Source organism: Yamadazyma tenuis, chromosome 1, assembly GCF_029203305.1.
Source record: "Yamadazyma tenuis chromosome 1, complete sequence".
Classification (NCBI taxonomy): Eukaryota; Fungi; Ascomycota; class Pichiomycetes; order Serinales; family Debaryomycetaceae; genus Yamadazyma; species Yamadazyma tenuis.
Window position 1 is genome coordinate 1975279 of NC_089461.1, and position 19596 is coordinate 1994874.

A 19596-nucleotide genomic window follows, 5' to 3' on the forward strand; every position below is an offset into this window, starting at 1 on the left:
ATATTAGTTAACAATGGGTATGTATCACCACCAGGCCCATCCCCCAGGCTCTCCCACTAACAATGCCTCTAGCTCCCAAAAAGAATATTAAAATGGACTTAGGTTCGTTTTTGGCGGACGACTCTCTCGGAGGTGGATCGTGGGCCGATGAAGAAGTCGATTTTGGTTCCATCGGAGTACCAACTGCTTCGGCTCCTTCCGAAAGACGTGCGTTCTCAGGCTCCAATGACTACAGCGGTCAGAGCGCCCGCCAGGCGTTTGAAGACCAGAGACCAGAGAGAAAAGAGTTCCCCATTCCAGATCAACCCCCATATAGAGCAAGAATTGGAAACTTGCCATGGGACATTGTTGAGGAAGACGTCCAGCAGTTTTTCGAGAAGAGAATGCAGATGACCGACGTTGTTAGCGACGTCAAGTTGCCCGCCGACCCCAACGGAAGATTGAAAGGGTTTGGATTTGTGACTTTCAGTGAACGAGACATTTTGGAAGAAGCTTTGCAATTGACTTTATCTGACTTCAACGGAAGAAAAATCTTTGTCAACGTTGCCGCACCTCAAAAGAGTGGTTTTGACATGGACTGGAGAGGTGGAAGATCGGGACCTTTATCCGGTGGTAGAGACAGAGAAGACCAACCTGAATTGGATTGGGGTGCCGCCAGAAACGAGCAGAGCGTTTTACCTCCGAGAGAAAGAAGCGACAGAGGTGACAGAGGTGACAGAGAAGAAAGAAGACCAAGGAGAGCGGACGCCGAGTTCGACTGGAACTCTGCCAGAACCGAGCAGACCGAGTTACCTCCTAGAGAAAGAAGAGAGAGAAGAGAAAGAAAGCCAGACGCTGAATTCGACTGGAGTGCCGCCAGATCAGAACAAGTTACTCTCCCCCCAAGAGAAAGAGTCGAGAGAGGTGAAAGAAGTATCAGAAGACCAAGAAAGCCCGATGCCGACTTTGACTGGGGTGCTGCTAGATCCGAACAGGTGGCTCTCCCTCCCAGAGAAAGAAGTAACAGAAAACCAAGAAAGCAAGACCCAGAGCTTGATTGGGGTACCGCCAGAACTGAAAAGGCCGTGTTACCTCCACGAGCCGCCCGGACCCCCAAGAAAGAAGAGTCAAAGGAAGCGGGTTCCCCTGGTCCTCAGAAGTCTGCTTTTGATGTTTTAGCAGATGAGTCCGGTGATGAAGAAGAAGCCAAGCCGGTCGCACCAGCTGAACCCAGCTTGGCCGAGCAGACCGCCAACTTATCGATTTCTAATGATGTCAAAGAAGAGGTTGAGGACGGTTGGGAGGTTGTCCGCAAGTGATAGACTTCGGGTCCCAATCCAATTTATGCATAGGTTGTCTACCATAAATAGTGTACTTGTAAAATATAACTATTCGGTTTAAATGCGCGCGCTTTCGAAAACCTGGCTTCACAGTCTAACATATTGAAAGCATGGGTGATTCCTCTGCTAATGGTAATGTCTACCTCATAGACCGAAAAAGTATGTGCACAGTGACCACCTCCTCCAATCCTTTCTCATTACTAACTTTTTTAGAAGTGTACGAGCCAGTGAAACCGTCTCCATTGGATAACCTCATCAAAGTCTACGGACTCGAGGAAACTGCTCGATCTTTGGCAAGAACAAATCCAGATGGCTCCAAGGGAGTCAAACTCAGAAAATCCTACAAGAACCATATTCAAGATTTACCAGGAAAACACAATATACCCAAAGCTAAGCCCGTACCGAATGGGCTCTTGGACCCGATGTTAAGTCAATTTCCAAATATTATCAAACCTATAGAGAGCAAACTTGTCAATAAGGCGTTGGAATTCGACAAGACGCCCTTGAACGGGATCCCTGGCTTCAACACCGCCGATTTAGGTATCAGTGACCAACAAACTCTCATGAGAAGAGATGACGGCTCGGAGATGGATGAAGATAAGCGCAAGAGAAAGAAGAAACAGATGAATGGTGATACTCCCAAGAGAATACACATATGAAAACACGCCAGCACTTGCTCTAATGAATGACGATAAAACCTCACCAGAAACACAGACGGTTACCCTGTTAATACTAGAATTTTTGTATACTCTTACTGTTACAGCTTTAATAATACATAGTCTATGGGTCTTCGTTCGAGCCCCCTCGTAACTCCGTCACCGAAGTGAACCTGGCATACCGTTTCAACGGTTTCAAAGGTTTGTTGATGAGATTCATGGGCTTCCGTTTAGATCGTTTGAACTTATTTCTCACCAATCCTCCAAGATGCCCGAGAATAGCCCTGACCAAAATCTTCCTTACAATCATCGTAAACTCCAATACCGAAAGAATCTTCTTTTGAATCAAGATCTCGGGTAACACCAACTTGAAGTCCTCTACATTCAACAATCGCTTATACCCTCCTTTAAGCTTGATGGAAATCAGAAGTGACACAGGATTGACCTTCAAACTGTTGACACTGACATAGTTTTTCGACCGGTTAACCATGACGTCCAATTGTTCATCGTACTGCTGTTCAGAACCAGATGACTGCGTGAACGACTTGGGGAAAAGATGTGAACTTCTGTTTGTAACCCTCTTTGAGGGAGACCCAATGGTAAGCTGGTCAGGATTTGTTGAGGACTCTGAATCGCTTGGGTCTGATTGGCTTGAGCTAGTATCAAAATTCACTTTACTCTTCTCATCTCCATTGGAGGCCTTTCCGTTGAAATCTAAATCATTTGTGACTTCTGCTTCATGTCTGGCCATAGGATTATCACCAAGATCCGTTAGGTCGGCCAATTCAGTCTTGAACAAGAAATGCATCAATTTATCACCAGTTATTTTGTCCATACGGACACTCAACGGCTGAGCATTGACTTCAAAGTTCTCAATTAGCCTGATTCCACCAACATTTGAGTACATCGACCAGTCCACCGTAAGTAGGTTCTGGAGCTCATCCTTGTGATCCATAGGTTCTATGAACGCAGGGAAGATGGCTCCTCGTAATAGGTTGAATCCTTGGATCATGGATATCTCAATGCGGTTGATGTTCGAATCATCTTCGTTGACGATTCGAGTAAACTTTCCTGTGGCCATGGCAATATCAAGAATAGGTGTGCGGTCGTCTTCCAACATGTGAAGGATCAACTCATCTGCGTTGATGATCCATTCAGCTTTGGGTGATTTACTGGAATCTTTGACATGGGAGTTTCCTGTTAACATAGAATGAAGTAGCAAGTAAAGCTCATTGGAAATTTCCTGCTGGATCGTTTTCAAGGTTATAAAGTCATTAAGACTCTCGTTGTCGAGAGTGTCTTGCCGAAAGTTATAGTTGTTGCTCATTAGATTAAGAATCCCGTTCTGCAAATGTAATGCTTTGATTCTGTCATACAATGCCGCTAGATCTTGAAAGTTGATGGAGAACTTGAGTTTCTCTAACTTATCGTTGAACTGCTTGTTGCTGGGTTCGGTGTATAGTAACAAGTTGGTGATTATCGAGTACAAAGAAAAGTACTGAGCTGAAGTTGAGGTGATGTTCACGGTGGGGATGTCCACATGCAATTTATTTTGGATGTTTTCCTTCTTTGAGCCTGGTAGATCAAAGTATTTAGAAGTATTGGTGCTCACCTTACTGAGATCATCTCCTTCACTGTCATGGGCAAACTTAGCACCCGTGGGCTTCAGCTGGATGTATGTGATCATTACCGAGGTGTCTTCCAAAAGAACATTCTTGCTTCCTGCCAAAGTGGCCTGGTTGCAAATTTCTATTCCAAGCCATGGAGGCCAGCTGCTTGTAGAACCATAGCAGGTTTGGTCAAAGATGAAGGAATTGTTATCTTCAACCAGATTTTTTTCAAAGACTAAGACGTTAGCGTTGTTGATCATGACTGCAAGCCTATTCTCCAACTCATCGATATCCAAGAGAAGCCTGTCCTTGGATTTATCGTAGATGGACACCAATTTCGCATCGATCATTGGTGATGATACAATGATCACCGAATCGGGGGTTTCACTGCTCTGCAACTGGATCTGAGGTGAGATGATCTCAATGAGGTAATCCTCAACAAGGTTTTCATTTTTGGCCACCTGAGTCAAGATCTCGTCGAATTTTGTGAGTCTGTCTCGACTTTTACCGGACTTTTCATCAGTTGATAGTTTGGCAAACTTATCGCCAGGAGAATGTTCCGATTTCGAGTAGGTACTCTTCCTGTCCAACCCTTCCGTACTGTACTCGACGATTTCCTCCAATGCACTTATGGAATCAAAACTCAAGTACCTCTTCAAAAATGTCCGCAATTGAACAAAATGAACGTACTTGAAGAAGTTGTTTCTGTTTTTGTCGTTCCATTTCCACAACATTCTCATGACGATAAACTTGTTACTGAACTTGGTGTTAAAGTCTGATACCAGTGGTCTTCGATCAAGATTCACAGATGCTTTGCTCATCTCCTTTTTAAGAACGTCAATTCTTCCAACCAAGTCTTTAGTTGATAAACCCCTGGATCTCCTGAGTTTGATCTCGTCCTTCAACTGTTTGATCCGGCTACTTACAATATCTTTCTGGGCTCTTGCAACGTCTTTGATTCGTTCCAAACTCGCTTTGCCAGATTCAAAAAGGTCCACTTCCTTGAACCTAATTCCTGGTTCGGTATCTCGCAAGTATGAAAAACGTTCACTGTACATCAACGGCAATACAGAAATTTGCCGTTTACTCGATGCCAAACTCGACAAGAATGCTTCTTCATAATCCTCAATGTCAAACCACTGTTCGTCATTATCGAAGATATCATACTTGGACTCCTTCACATTTCCTGGAGTATTATAAGCATTATGGTCAAAAGTAGCGGTGACGACTCTCAAGTCAATGCCATTCAAGTGTACATCAGCAATATGGAAGGTCATCTTCATGATATTCTTGTTACGGGAAATTCCTTCGTGCACAGCTATCCTCTTTTCCTTCCGTTGATGCAAATCGACTACAAAAGAGTTCATTTTTCCCTTGAGACCACAGCTTTGGATCTGGTCTTCCATCTCCTCAGAGTTCTCTTCCCTGTAGATATGAGAAATGAACAAGGACTTGAGGTTGAACTTGAATCTGTTGGAAACCAAGTGCTGGGAGAACTTCTCTGACTTCTTTAATTCTCCAAAGATCTTCCCTTTCTTGATGGGCAATTGCATGTTACTTGAGAACAACTTCCACCAGTCAAAGAACTGCATAAAAACCCTTGGGCTTAGGTGGATAGAATTGTAACTTTCCAGAAAATTGGCATCCATGGAGATGGCCATGTTGATGTAGTCAGACCTGAAATCTTTATAGGAATCATGGCCTTCTTCTGTGAATTGAGGGTTGAAGAGCTTGACATCATAATGAGACTTACATTCTTCCGTTCTTTGTCCATCATCACCGTCCCTTTGAAGCACAAATCCCACTTTGAACACAACTCCCCCACTGAGAGAAACAACTTTCTTCTCAAAAATGTTCGAGTTAACCTTGTTTCTGGGAATACAGTAATCCTCATCGTCAAGGTAGTACGCATAGCACGAAGTGATAAACTTCTTACTGTTTGGCAAGTACGTCAACCTGTTTGTCTCTCTTGTCCATGAAACCAACCCGGATGCAAGGTAGTTAGGTATATACCAGGAGATTTTGTCGGACTTCACATTACAAAAGTCTCTGGAATCGTCATTTTGGTTAATCGTCCAAACCACGTTGTCTTTGAAAGATAGAATGAATCCAGAAGCCACCCCAAACAAATTGTACGGGTCTCTTGAGCCTTTGAATGCAACTTCCAAAGGACCTTTCGTACACTTGATATCGAACTTTCCATGAATCACCAACCTTAACTTGTCCCAAAAACCTAACTTGGGAGATGGGTCTAGAGGTGGTTTTGAAAACAGATCAAAGTTAAGCATCACCTGTTGAATGGCAAATTGGTACGATTGGCCCCACACGAACCTTGATGGTAATTTAGTGGAGAACTCAATCTTCATATCAGTAAAGATCTTGACAGTAGCCATGGTCTTCTCAATCTCCAACCGGTAGTATTCACTAAACTGGAACTTCTTAAGGTTTCTGGTGAGGTCCACCATAAGTTTTCTTATGTTGTGTTCTTCAGTGACAAGAGACTCGGAAATCACAAGGTCACCATACATTTTGACGGCAGAAGCCAGTTCTGCCTTCGAGTTCGAAACATACAATAACGGCAACGGGTAATCTCTCAAATGGATCCTGAGTTCTCTCATTCTCAAGTCAAGATACATCGGGAGTATTAACGAGTACCTGGTATCGAAAGGAAGACCTTGTCCTAAATCATGAAGAAATTTGGGAAGGGTTTCCAAATCGAACGTGGGTTTCGAGATAACCATGTTCAAGCTATCAATAACGATAGACAACAATGGTGCATGAAGAGAATAAGGGAGGATCTTCGACTGGAATCGGGAATCCAATTTGGCTTCATTTCCGAACAAAAACTTTTTGTTCTTCACCAACTCATCATTCAACATGGTCTTGTACCTCTTGACCTTTCTTATCCAAGACACGGAGATTATTTCGTTCAAGTCATCCAACTTTCCAGGGAGATCATTTTCGTCATTAATGTCTTCGATGCTTTTGATCTCGTCGTGCTTTTCGGTGCTTTGGAGGTTCTGTGTCTTTGCTTGAAACAAACTGTAGAGTTCTATTCTCTTTAGCTGCTCGACCTTTCCAAGTTGAAAGATCATACCAAGCTCGCTTTCGAAAGGATCATCTTCCATGTTGAACATCAACTTATTGGTCTTGAAGTTGATATTAGGGAACTCCTTTGGTCTAGACTCAGAAGGATGAACCACCGTGAAATCGTTGTCTTTTTCAGCATCTCCGCTATTGAAAGCCCGGATAGAGTGCTTGAGGACTTTTAAAGTGATTGAAATATTATCAAAAAGTTTATAGGCAATATGGCCATGGGGATGAGCAATTTTGATTAAGCTGGTGTTGACATAAAGGTTCCGAATATCATGTAGGTTGACATGGAATTGGAAATCATCGGTACATATGAGTCTGCACCAGTGGTCCTCAACAGTAGGAGAGCTGATCAACACTCTGAAATACTTATCATAGATAGAAATGGTATCGTCTGCCAAACTTATCCTGGTTTCATAAGAATCCAATCTCACTTTATAATCACCACTCAACGTCACAGACAAATCTGTCCGCTTGATCTTCGAAGATATGGTGATACAATCCTTAAGAGACTTGAAGTTGGACTTGGAAGGTTTCTCAGATATTGAACCAGCATCCTTCTTCAACTTGCTCTGTATAGACTGCAATGGCCTTACAATGTGTTCCATCAACAAGTATCCAGCACCAATGATGGTGAAACACTTGAAGTGGTCCACCTTTCCTTCGATTTTGTTGAGGTTTATCGAGACATTCAAATTCTCTTTGGCCTGGATTTTTTTGCAGCCAACATCAATGGAGACATTGGGAATCGCTATGCATTGCCCATAATGTCTAGGCCCACTAAAGTCACTCATTGCACTTAGCACAAAATCCTTTATTTCGAGGTTATTACCCCAGTAGCTGATGCTTTGGTCTTGTTTCGATGTCAATGTGTCCAGTGAAGCGGAGCTGAGACTCGAAGTTGATAGATCCAAGTGCGGGTTGCAATTGTTCTCAAATCCAAACCTAAGAATGCCTAGTTGGATTCGGAAACATCTTAGCTCACAAGAAGAGTCTGATTCGAGGAAATCTTTCAAGTCGTATTCCTGCAACATCTCTGAAAGCTTCTCTTTTGGAATCAATACGGACCTGGACCCAAACTTGAAGTCCACGTCGTCCGCCACGACGTTCAACTCAACAAACCACGCAGGGAGATAGTTGAACAAAGTTTCCTTCAATGTCTTATAGACATCCGATGGGTTTTCCTGATCCAAGTTCATCACAAAAGTCCGGTACTTGGAGATCCGGGAGTTTAGAAAGAGGTTGATATGACCCCTTTGGAGGTCCATTTCAATCAACCTTGTTAGCTGGTTGACTATGGTCTTGATACCAACTAGCGTAGTGAGATTTGAAAAGTCAATGTGGAAAGACTCAAAGTTGAAGTCAAATTTGAATTTCAAGTTTTTCAACACCTGAACGTCTGCAACAAACGATTTCAACGATACAATGTCGAACTTTACCAGAGAATCACCCTGAATGGAATTTTGCGCATACGAGATGGCTGGGGCTAACACCAGGCAGTTCAAATTGTAATCTCTGGTTTTGGTGGTAATGACCAGAAAGTTGAGCGAGGAATAGGAAAAGTCCAATATATCGATCGAAGTGGTAGATGTATGCCGAACAACGAGTCTTGGTTGTTCAATGATGAACTTGACATCAAGTTTCGGATAGTATTCCTGGAGGTACCGCCATAGTTTGTCTTTGAGTGGAGTCTTGGAACCTTGGAACCCTTTCTCAGGCATGTCTATCAACGTCTCGTCAAAGTCATAATAGTCTTGCTGAGTGTCGTCAATATCATCATCTGTCAGATAGCTTGATGACACCAAAAGCTTATATTGCCGCTGGAGCGACTTGAACTTCATGAGCTTCCTGAGGATCACAATGTTGTGTAGAAGGGAAGTAAGAAAGGGAGAGTCGAGGTCCAAGATCGGATTGGAGCACGTCCAGAACAACTCGGCAATACAATTTTGAAAGCCTTCTCCGCGGATCAACTTGTCAAAGTAGTTGGCCTTGCAGCTAAGAGAATACGTGGGGATGTTCAACACTTCCACCTGGTTCTTGTGGAATGAACCGTTGATGTTTTTCCACTTTGCGAAGTTCACTGTCAAAAGCTGGACCGAATTGGAAATATTTATGGGCTTATCGTCAGCAGACTCAAACAAAGCGTGGAATCCAGCCGAGGTTTTCGACAACTTCTGGAGATGCAAGTGTATCGACTTGGTCTTCAACTCCAATGCGGTGATGGGATATTCTTGCTGCAAATACGCTTTAAACAGCTCGTTGCAGTCGGTGGTGATGAAGGGGATCTCAAAAACATTCAAGTTCTGGGCCACCACCGAAATTTCATTAATGGCTTCGTACACCACTTTGAATATGCCCACTAGCCGCTCCAATCGTCTTGCTTTTCGTTGTGCTTCAGCTTCTTGCACTGCAGGGTCCACGTCTTTGGCATCTGCACCACCAAGTTTGTCGATTCTAGTTTCAATATCCGTGAGATACAACTTGATAAACTTGAACACCAGCACCCGCAAGTCGTCCATCAAGGTCTTGACATGAATCAGGTGGATTTCTCCAGTTGTGGTGTTTATGGAGAATTTGGTGGTCAATTTGGCCGTATGGGTTGAAAGCAACGGGTGGATGGTGTGAGCCTGGTGCGTACTCGAAGTTCTCAAGTCGTTGATGACAAGACCAATAGCCACCTTCAAATTGTTGGTGTTCTTCGTAGAATACCGTGAACCTGAGTCGAGCCTCACATACTGAACAGCAGTGACTTTATCTCCATACTTCACCACCGATCGCTTCCACTCAATGCTGAAGTTTGGGATGACTTTGAGACCCGCTTTGACGAGGAATTTGCCCACGAAGTTGCTGGGGAACATCGAGAGGCTGAACGGACGATGTGGTTTTATTGGCCTGGTAGACTCTGGGGTATGTTTCTGGTGAAGGGTGAGATTCATGCCACTGATGATGAGGCGTTTGGAATTCCCCCACATTCTAAACCGTAGGGACTCGAACTTCAACTCGGCTCCTTTTGTGTGGATGTGGATGTTGTTGAACAGAACACCATTGTTGAACCAGATAGAGCCTAGGTAAACACCTGTGAGCTTATACACCACTGACCAGGCGAGGGACCAGGCGAGCACTGCTGCTAGGACGTAGACCACGAGTTGGGGACTCAGGAGGGTGAACATGACCGCAGTAGGTGTGGGTATGTGTTTTGGAGGGTTGAAAATTATGGTTTGATAGGCTTGCTTGATGACTTCGCAATTGTTTGTTATCGTTTCTGCTGCAACAGCGCCAGAGTGTGTGCAGGAATGAGACATTAGTGGTCCTACTCTCGGGAGATGGCACGGGGATGGTGAAGAGAATAGTACGAGTGGTGGGGATGTGTGTATTAGGATGACATGTTATTCTTTTTGTGTATAGAATCAGCACTAATTTTGGGGTACTTTGAATTTTGAAAGCACCTCAACTGGATTTTAAGGTTTGGCACATTTCCCCAGTAAATGTGAACAGTCAGAAACCCAAATTGTACATGGTGGATGGGTAGAATGCCAATGTGTGGATGGATGGAATGGCAGTGGGTGGATGGGTAGAATGTCAATGGGTGGATGGGTAGAATGTCAATGTGTGGATGGGTAGAATGTCAGTGGGTGGATGGGTCAGAATGTCAATGTGGGTACATCGAACACTCCTTCTCTAGCTTAGTTTAGCAATATTTACCAGTAGTCCACAAATATGTAAGAAAGGCTGGATGAGATTCAAGGACAGATCCTTAGCTCCTGGTAGATACCATTGGGTTAAACCTGTAGTAACCAAATAGTAACCAACTAACTCATATTTCTTTGTTAGGGGAGGACAATAATCACGTGCCCACGCATAGGGTTCTAAAGTGACCGCGGTTTCTCGCACCGCCATTTGGGTCACTCCCCCCAGCGCGCACACAAACGCTCACTAGGGCTGGAAAAACCCCCCTGCACACAACCTCGCTCTCAATTCCCAGCATCAGGTAGAAAAAAATTCATCAAAATTCATAAAAATTTTCATATACAATTTTTCATTAATAGTGATCATCAAAAGTATGTTATAATAAATGCCCTACCGTTTCAATGATTGTCCTACCTTGTGGAGTGCTGAGTAAGGATACCACCATCGCCAGTTTCAAGCCGTTCCAATCACAATGTTACCTGTTCAAATGGTTAATATCTCCAGAGTATCGCAAAGACTATGATATGCCAATTTCCCAGAATATGACCGCCATACCCTCATTAGATCCGCACACACACTCGCCAGAGGCCCCCTGTGGACACATGAACGGATACTCCCCAACCACGTATACTAACAAACCTGTAGATGGCTGCTTCAATTCCACACCCAAAGATTGTCAAAAAGCACACCAAGAAGTTTAAGAGACATCACTCTGACAGATATCACAGAGTTTCTGAAAACTGGAGAAAGCAGAAGGGTATTGACTCTGTTGTCAGAAGAAGATTCAGAGGTAACATCTCCGAACCAAACATCGGTTATGGTTCCAACAACAAGACCAAGTTCTTGATGCCATCTGGACACAAGGCTTACTTGGTTAAGAACTTGAAGGACTTAGACGTCTTGTTAATGCATACCAAAACCTACGCCGCCGAAATTGCTCACAATGTTTCTGCTAAGAACAGAGTTGACATTATCGAAAAGGCCAAGAAGTTGGGTGTTAAGGTTACCAACCCTAAGGGAAGAGTTTCTTTGGAAGCTTAGACTAATCGTTATATAATCAATGTAAATGTAAATTTATGTAAGAGGGGTCTGTGCACTTGGTCTGTGTTAGTTTTGTCTTAGTTCTGTGCTAGTTCAGTGCTGGCTCTGCGTTAGTTCTGCGTTAGTTCTGTGCTAGTCTACTATTTTTCCGTACTATTTGCATATTATGTCTCCTATTTACCGTCATCTCCTCCTTGCCAACGCCCCCGACACAGCTGCTCCACTCACCTCCAAATGGTGGTGCTTTCTGATCTTGTAGCCCAAGTTGCAAACACCACTCGAATCAAGATGTAAATCTTCTGCCGGCTTAAGAACATCTTCCCACTCCGTCAAACTATTATTTCTGGTGAAGCTCGACTGGCTGCTGTTGCGCTTCAAGCTTTCAGACGATACATGCCTGAACGGGTGAGGATGTGACTGGGCCCTGGGACGATTTGCTGGTGACTTTTCTTGGTGACAGTCACAAACACACTCTTTGGATTCTTTTATGTTCTCTGTGTAAGTGTCGTGTTCCTTAAGACTCGGGAGGTTTAGCAGACCCGCCATGTCAAGCATCGACTTGACCTTTGGTTTTTCCACCACGTCCAACATGGAACTCAGGGACTTGGGTTTTTCGCAGCTGCAGCACCCATCGGCCGCTAGAGGTGGTGGTGCCTGGTGGAAGTGTGTTAAGGATGACTGCGAGTGGATCGACTTGTCGTCACCATCTTCATCATCACCATCCTCGTGGTTGTCGTGGACTTGGCCGTTGGTGGCCTCTTTCGACTGGAAGTCAAGCATGCTTTTGAAGCTCGAAGACAAATCCGCCGCGGTACTGGCATTGTTGAAGTTATGGAGAGAAGTGTTCCGCCGTGAGGGCACACGAGATCCCGCCAGAGTCGAAACGGCCGAGAACGAGGCGTTGGAGGGAACCGTGGGAAACACCACCGGATTGACATCCTGATCTTCGGCTTCATACACACACATTTCCAATCCCTGGAACCACGGGTCATTGAACAACAAGTCCAAGTCGTACCGATGGTCAATAGAAGGATCACACAACTTCCAGGCAACTCGGGCAGCTCCAGTCGACTGGAATTGACTGGCCCATTTAAACTCAGACCCAGGCCCGCGGTGGAGATCGGTATTGTTCTTGAAACCAGGGTTGTTTCCGCAGAACCGGCTGTGGTTGAACTTGTATTCCCGAAAGCCATGGTCGGTCACAAGTGAGGTGCTGAAAGGCACTCCACAGTAGACGATACAGAATAGTACCATCCCCAACCCCCAATGATCCATTTTGAACGGGTTATACGCAAAGTTCTTCAACTCTGCGTGGCTGGTTTCCTTCAACACCATGACCTCCGGAGGCGAGTATGGCGGTGACCCCACGTACGAGGTTGACGTCTTGATGGGCGAATCAAAGTTCCCTGGTTCGTGATGGCCCCAGTCGCTGACTCCGAAATCACAGATCTTGGCCATACCGTTGCGATCGATCAACACGTTCTCCGGCTTCATGTCCTTATGGACAATATCGTGGTCGTGCAAGAACTTGAGGCCATAGGCGATCTGTTTGAACATACAATACCGTTCATTTAAGGCAGTGCGCTTCCAGCCAGGCTTGATGATAAGGTTAAACAAGTCCCCGTGGTTACAATACTCCAAGATAAACCCCCATCCTCGGGTCAAGTTGTTCAAGCTCTGTATCCGAACAATGTGGAAGGTGTTTACCACGTGCCGACTCTTGGCCCGTTTGGAGATGATGAACTCCTTAACTGCCCGCTTGTAAAAATCATCATCAGTTTCCTTGTCCAACAACGTGAACCGCTTCAAGGCAAATAACTTCTTCTTGCTCTGGATCAAGTTGACCACCCGCACTTCGGAAGAGCCTCCTTCGCCCAACTTCTTGTCGGTGGTGTCGATTTCAAAGTCATCAAACAAATTTACCCGATCTTGATGTAAATCCGGGGGTAAGAGCTCATTGGGATCCTTGACGGGGTTGCTCAACAAGTGGACCTGGTCGGATGCGTTCAAGTAGAAGTTGGCATCTTTGGGCTTGTCGACCGCCAAATCCCTGTTGAGTCCAAACGGATTATAGACAATTTTCTCAGGATGGAGAATACTAATCGAATCCCCATCACTATCCTTGTCCGGGGAAGAGCCTTTCTTGTCGGCGTTGGACTTCTTGTTTTTATGGTTTATTTGGTTCAAATGGGCGATAGTTTCAGCCTTAGTGAGTTTTTTGGGCTGGAACTTCTCCTCTGGCCGGGAATGGATGACAGTATTTCTTCGTAACGACAACTTGGACGGGGTACGCGACAACTTGCCGTGGGTTTCCTGGTCCGACAGCGCTCCTTCGTGGTGATGGTGATGGAAGAGTCTACTCAACCCGTGGGCAGAAGGTTTCGAGGATAAGTCGGTCGAAGATTCGGACGACTCCTTCTTGAACATTTGTTTAACCCCGTGTTTGGTAGGCTTGGACTCCGATGTGGTCATCATGGGAGTAAATGTGGAACCGATGCTATGCGGGTTGATGGGTCAAAACACAACTAAACAAGTGGAATCAAATAAAAGTGCCTTTAATAAGAAGATTGAGAATAGGAATTTATTTAACGTTTGCTCGCAGTTAGGAACTCATAAAATAATATATGCTTTTAAGTTTCGCAGACCGTGAGATACGAAAAGATGGCTCTACAAGGGAGATACTTGACGTGGTACCTAGATGTAATACGCGACCTTGGTACCACCTTCTATTAGCATGCGGCGGTATCCTGGTTGTGATTCTCCAGTTGCCCCATGTCTTGGTATGCCAAGTTCGCAGCAGATCCCACGCTTCGAGTGGAGAAGCCCAGAAGCCCAACGGAAAAGCCAGCCAATCGCAGCACAAGTAGTCGCAAGTCCCAGGTAACTTTGTGACAATAGTAATGCGAGAGTAGAGCCCATGGTTGGAACCGTGAGTACAGTAGGATGGTGGGAGGCGTGATCCGGGTTTCAGGGACCTTCTACGCAATTGTTCGATTATTTTTTGAACAATGGCTGGGGATTGGCGATAAGATAAGGGAGAATTCGAGAAAGGAGGAGTATGGGGCGAGGGTGTACAGGAAAACTATACAAATCTTTGTGGATGGCGCCCGTGGTGGTAGTGAGAGTGGGAGTGGGAGTGGTAGTAGAGGTGGTGGCGATTACGGCCATTTCCAACAATTTTATACCCCATCATTTCTTAATTTCGCTCTTGTGGTGAATTTCACTCTTTCTTTTCACTAGGTGTTTTTCACCAGGTTTCTTTCTCACTCATGAATTTTGCAACTGCTTCTTTTACTCCAGCCTGGCACTCACAAGTTCAGCCTGTCCCTCACGAGTTCAACCAGTCCGGCTGATCCATCAAGTCTTCACCAGCCCTTCAAGTCCTGCCGGTCTGCATCTGTCCTACTCAATCCTACGCCATTTCCAGTCTTTTCAATTAGGTGGTATATAATACAAAGAAAACAAGCTAAACGCTCTCATCATCCGAAACCTTGTGGTTTCTCTTAATCTTGAAAAACCGAATTCCTCCATTGTCTTCTTCGGTCTTTGGCTCTTCCGTAGCAGGGGTGGCTCTGGTGAACGATGAGGCATCGTTGTCCTGCTCAGGGTAGGTGGCCTCACCCTGCGACTCTTGCACTCTGTTGATGTGCTTTTTATAAGAGTTGGCAATGTTGGCAAAACAGGTGTTGAAAAACACCAACAAAAGACACGCCACGGCCGCCCAGATGATGGCAACTGCCTTAACTCCCACACTGGCAGACAAATTACTGTCCAGGAAAGCATTCTTGGCCAATACCGTAGCCGCTGTTTGCATGGCAGCGGTCCCGGCAACAAAAATAATGGCCAACACAATGAACGCTAACACAACCTTATCAATAATCTCAAAACAGAACCCGAGAATGTCGATAATCAACGCAATCCCGGCAAAAGACAAGCCGGTCAATGTGAAGGCAAACGAAAATCTGGTCAAATAGTAGTATGTATCTCTATTGTCAACAAAGTCTTTTGGAACATGGGATGAGGTATGGAAATTATCCACGGGTGAAAGTGGGTAGGCAGGACCCAACGTACAGCTGGAGAAGTTGCCGTACTCACAAACCCCCCAGAAGGTCCAAGCAGACTCGGAAGGAGCACCGGAGATTTTGCTGGTATCGGCCCTTAACCAGTAGAACTTATTCAATGGGAACGAGTCAGACGAACCACCGGCCACGGTTAACACCAATAACACACAGGTACCGGCCAACAAGAATATGTTTAAGAAGGTATTGATGACTTTCATAATGACTTGTTACAAACAGAGCTGAAATACCAGAAAAAAATGATAGGGGGAATGAGTATTATTTTTATAACTTGGAAATGCGTGAGAAGGGAGAAAATGAATTTTAGGAAAAAAATTAAACAAAGAGAACTTGCTGAGGCCACAAACTGAAATTGCCTATTTTGAAATTAGTCAAAATATCTAACCGAAGAATGATTTTAATAGCTTTTAATGTTAAACACACCGTGGGGCTGTAGTACATGGTCTTATAGGAAGCCGTGGTTGATCCTAAGCTCCTATGAAAGTTGGGTGGTGGTACTGCCAGCACCAGTTACTCTAGCCTTCTTCTAGCCCCACCCGCGGCTAATTAGTGTCAACAGGTGGTAATTGTACCAAATTGCAGGTTAGAGCCATTTCATTTTAACCTTGGAACCAATTGTGTCGGTGAAGCCACTGACGAAATCCTAAGTTTAATAGGCAATAGTGCTGGGATCTACACCCATTTGTTACATTTAGCGAGAAACATTTGCATCCTCTAAAAGGATTATACTAAAAGTATGAAGCACACAAGTCATTCTCTTAGTGTCTAAACATTCGGTAAAACTACAGTAAATAGATCTGAGGATAGCCTTGAAGATTCAAACCACGGTTGACTTGGCCCTGTAACAAGGTTTACATTTTGTACGATATTTATTTCCTCTTCATTACCGAGAGTGTCAAAATAACCTCAACCTGCAATTTTTCCCAAGACTGTAGTCACTCCATGGTAAAAATGGAACTCGCACTGTTGCTGTCTCAGGCCTAAAACGGAAACAAATGAGAAGGATGCAGCATATGCAGGTGCGCCTACTTCTCCTGAATGGGGGCAGCTTTGGCCTTTTTGCGGGCATCATAACAAATGTTTGTTGTCATATTGCTCGTTTAGGTTGCAGACGGCTGACTTGAAATTGTTTGTTCTTGTGGGGGCGTGCATACACCACTAGCTCCACAGTAGTTTATATACTGGTTCCACAGTAGTCTCTATATATTTGTAACATAAATTCTTCAATCATAGAAGGCATTTGGATGGCTCGAAACAGCTACTCCTCATCATCGTCGCCCCACTCCAGGCACCACCCATACCACGCCCGCTTGAGACACTTTTGCTTTTTTGGTGGCTGACTGGTGGAACTTTGTGGTGGCTGCGAAGAAACTGAAGTCTCGAACCCCATGTTCACAGAAGTAGATGCAGATGTAAATGTAGAAGTCCTGGACTTAGACCGATGTGGCAAGAGTGGGTTGGGAAGTTTGGGCTCGTCGTCCTCGTCATCGTCGTGCGACACAAACCTCCAGTTGAAGCAGTCCCGACATGGAGGTTGTACCACGCATTCGGGAGTATCATTATACTTCAAGATGATATCGTCGATGACCGTATGAATCCGGTGGTTCAACACATTGACATTCCAGCCCTTATCAGTAACCACGTCGTAGACACAGAGTTTACCGGTATGACATGCAGTTTCCATGGCATATCCAGCAGCGTTGCACGAAGACGAGGCTCCGTTACACAGACCCATGAAAATCGGATCTGCCGTATTGCCGATGTGGTAGATGTGCTCCAAATACCGGGGAAATCCCGGTGGTTGCGGCAAATGTAGTCTTTGACTGGCAAGCATTTCACCTGGTGCCTCGAATGCCACCACCGGAAGCCCGTACGTACGACCCAAAAGCAGGGCTAATGCACCGCCTAACGAGTGGCCCGTCAACCAGATGTCATACACGTCGGGGTTGTACATCGCTGTCACGTTTCGGTAGACATCTAGCACCGCTTGGTAGAATCTGTCCTTACGTACTAACTCTTTCTCTAAGCAGTCCTGGTTGCAAGTGTACGCTTTTTCGTAGCAATCACATACAGTGGTCCAGAGATAGCTCAATCGGGCACAACAACACAGGAACAACAAGTTATCGTTGAGCTTATCACTCGCGGTGGTTTCGTCTTCGCCAGCACCAGGGATTCCCGCTCCACTTGTGCCCTTAAACCCAATCACCACCGTGTGGTTTTCTTCATTGACAAACACATGTCCGCGTAACCCTTCACCGTCCCAGCCAAACTCAAGGTCGCTGTTGTTCTGATCCGGCTGCCACTCTTCGCCCAAGTCCGTCCAATCCAGCTTGCGCTTCTCTTCTTCACTCTTGGGGAACCGAACGTAAGCATTGGATGAGATGAGTGCGAGCGACACCAACGTGTCCTTGTCGCTGACGTCGGGGAATGAGATCTCTTTGGGTTGTTCCCACTCCAAGTTGATCATGTTTAGGAGCCGTGGATTCCCCTTGATGTTGATGGCGTATTCAAGATACGAGTCGATAAAGTTGGGGGTATGGCGCTCGGCCAAACGCTGCACCTTGACGGGTGGGCCCGACTTGATGGGAAAGCGCATGGTCCAGGGATTGCGATTCTGGAACGCCTCGGGCCAGTCATTTTGGGCGTATACTTGTTCCAAGTCAGACGTGTGGATGTCTGATTTGTCCGAGGACATTTGTACGTCATCCAAGCCGGTGGCGGCGAGGAACTCGGGGGTTATATCCAAGCGCCTGTGTATCTGGTAGTGCTGGGACCCAGCACCGTGGTGAAATATGTGTTTTAGTTGGAACTGGTCGTTGGAAGGACTTGGGTGAATGGCTGGAGATGGGAGATCACCGAGGGCGGGAATGCGGGTCCGACCTACCAATAACATGAGTATCAACATGAGAGCACAAACACCACTAACGATGGCTGCCCACCACCAACGTTCTCGTGGGGGATGGGTGTCATGCTTTCGTTCTATCATTGTGGATGCGATCGAGTTAATTTTTGGGGTTGGGTCATTTATGATAACGCGATAGTGGCGGGCCACGACTCAGGTGCAAAATGACGTTCATATGCTAATGTATTCTATCTAGTGTTTGTCTCTATGCCTCCTCCATTTCTATGTATACAACCTCTCCATCTCCAAACTCCTCTAATAAATACTTCGCCAGTGGTACAATCTTTATATCATTCACCACCTTTATATCCTCAGTCCCTCTCACCTGCCTCTCAAGATCAAGCGTGTTCTGTAACACCTTAGTCAACTTATGTACACTGTCATTCAACACCTGCGCCGTGAGTTTTCCGCCTGCTTTATAGAAGTTATGCGCCACAAGTCCCGTGAAAAGGTCACCACAGCCAAAAAATTTACACGGAATCTCGTGGATAGACACAAGGAATAGCTCATGTGCGCCTCGCGTATACCCCACGCTGTACATGTCATCTCCAATATTGATAGACGACAAAACGACATTCTTCACCTCATAAGCATGAGAAAATGCCATGATCGCCTGCTTTAAAGAGGTGATATCCTTAATTGACACACCACTAAGAACCTCAAACTCGAACTGGTTGGGCGTTATCAAGTCCACATACCCGCTGCAAAACATCTGCTTGTATATGGGAATCACACGCTCATCCACGTATATTTTCCCGTTGTCACCCAAGATGGGATCCATCACCAAAATAGGTTTGTGGTTATTCAGGTTAAACCTCTTGAAAATCGAGTCTTTGATGGCTCCAAGTATCAGCTCATTCGGCATATATCCAGTGAGCACCATATTGTAGTGGTCGACCGAATTACCGATTTCCTCAAGTCCTTCAAGCACTTTGACTATCAACTGCGGGTCCTCAGCACTACCACCAAACTTGCCGTATCCCGGGTGGTTTGAGAGATTTGTGGTATTTAAGGCATCGACGTTCCACCCAAGGTACTGTAACGGGAATGTGATCGCCCGGTTCCCCACGTACCCGTGCACGACGTGTGACAGTATAGATAAGATCTGTCCGTTCATTAGCAGATAAAAAACTTGTTTTTTGCTCGTCGCGAATCAGCCTCAAACTGGTTTCCAGCTATCGTTAACACGTCAAAACAAACATCTGATCA

General features: G+C 45.3%; 7 protein-coding genes across 7 annotated transcripts; 3 read left to right on the forward strand and 4 right to left on the reverse strand. All coding sequences in view use genetic code 12, as the record gives it.

Moving 5' to 3' along the window:
• Positions 1–13: 13 nt before the first annotated feature.
• TIF3 (Eukaryotic translation initiation factor 4B) lies at positions 14–1298 on the forward strand (the record flags this gene model as incomplete). Its single annotated transcript, XM_006688339.2, has 2 exons — positions 14–17; positions 73–1298. The coding sequence occupies 2 exons, from the start codon at positions 14–16 to the stop codon at positions 1296–1298; spliced, it is 1230 nt and encodes a 409-aa protein (XP_006688402.2).
• A 131-nt stretch (positions 1299–1429) lies between these two features.
• Positions 1430–1978, forward strand: ROX3 (RNA polymerase II holoenzyme/mediator subunit; the record flags this gene model as incomplete). The annotated part of the gene is made up of 2 exons (XM_006688340.2): positions 1430–1478; positions 1533–1978. 2 exons carry the CDS (start codon positions 1430–1432, stop codon positions 1976–1978), a joined length of 495 nt encoding a protein of 164 aa, XP_006688403.1.
• Positions 1979–2099: 121 nt separating this feature from the next.
• Positions 2100–9536, reverse strand: FMP27 (Protein SABRE; the record flags this gene model as incomplete). Its single annotated transcript, XM_006688341.2, has 1 exon — positions 2100–9536. One exon carries the CDS (start codon positions 9534–9536, stop codon positions 2100–2102), a length of 7437 nt encoding a protein of 2478 aa, XP_006688404.2.
• Positions 9537–11010: 1474 nt separating this feature from the next.
• On the forward strand, positions 11011–11406 carry RPL32 (60S ribosomal protein eL32; the record flags this gene model as incomplete). The annotated part of the gene is made up of 1 exon (XM_006688343.1): positions 11011–11406. The coding sequence occupies one exon, from the start codon at positions 11011–11013 to the stop codon at positions 11404–11406; it is 396 nt and encodes a 131-aa protein (XP_006688406.1).
• Positions 11407–11589: 183 nt separating this feature from the next.
• Positions 11590–13881, reverse strand: PTK2 (Putative serine/threonine protein phosphatase; the record flags this gene model as incomplete). The annotated part of the gene is made up of 1 exon (XM_066157560.1): positions 11590–13881. One exon carries the CDS (start codon positions 13879–13881, stop codon positions 11590–11592), a length of 2292 nt encoding a protein of 763 aa, XP_066013657.1.
• Positions 13882–14872: 991 nt separating this feature from the next.
• On the reverse strand, positions 14873–15685 carry SUR7 (Eisosomes component; the record flags this gene model as incomplete). Its single annotated transcript, XM_006688932.1, has 1 exon — positions 14873–15685. One exon carries the CDS (start codon positions 15683–15685, stop codon positions 14873–14875), a length of 813 nt encoding a protein of 270 aa, XP_006688995.1.
• Positions 15686–16743: 1058 nt separating this feature from the next.
• Positions 16744–19504, reverse strand: ATG15 (Putative lipase atg15; the record flags this gene model as incomplete). Its single annotated transcript, XM_006688933.2, has 2 exons — positions 16744–18235; positions 18654–19504. 2 exons carry the CDS (start codon positions 19502–19504, stop codon positions 16744–16746), a joined length of 2343 nt encoding a protein of 780 aa, XP_006688996.2.
• Between the last annotated feature and the right edge of the window lie 92 nt (positions 19505–19596).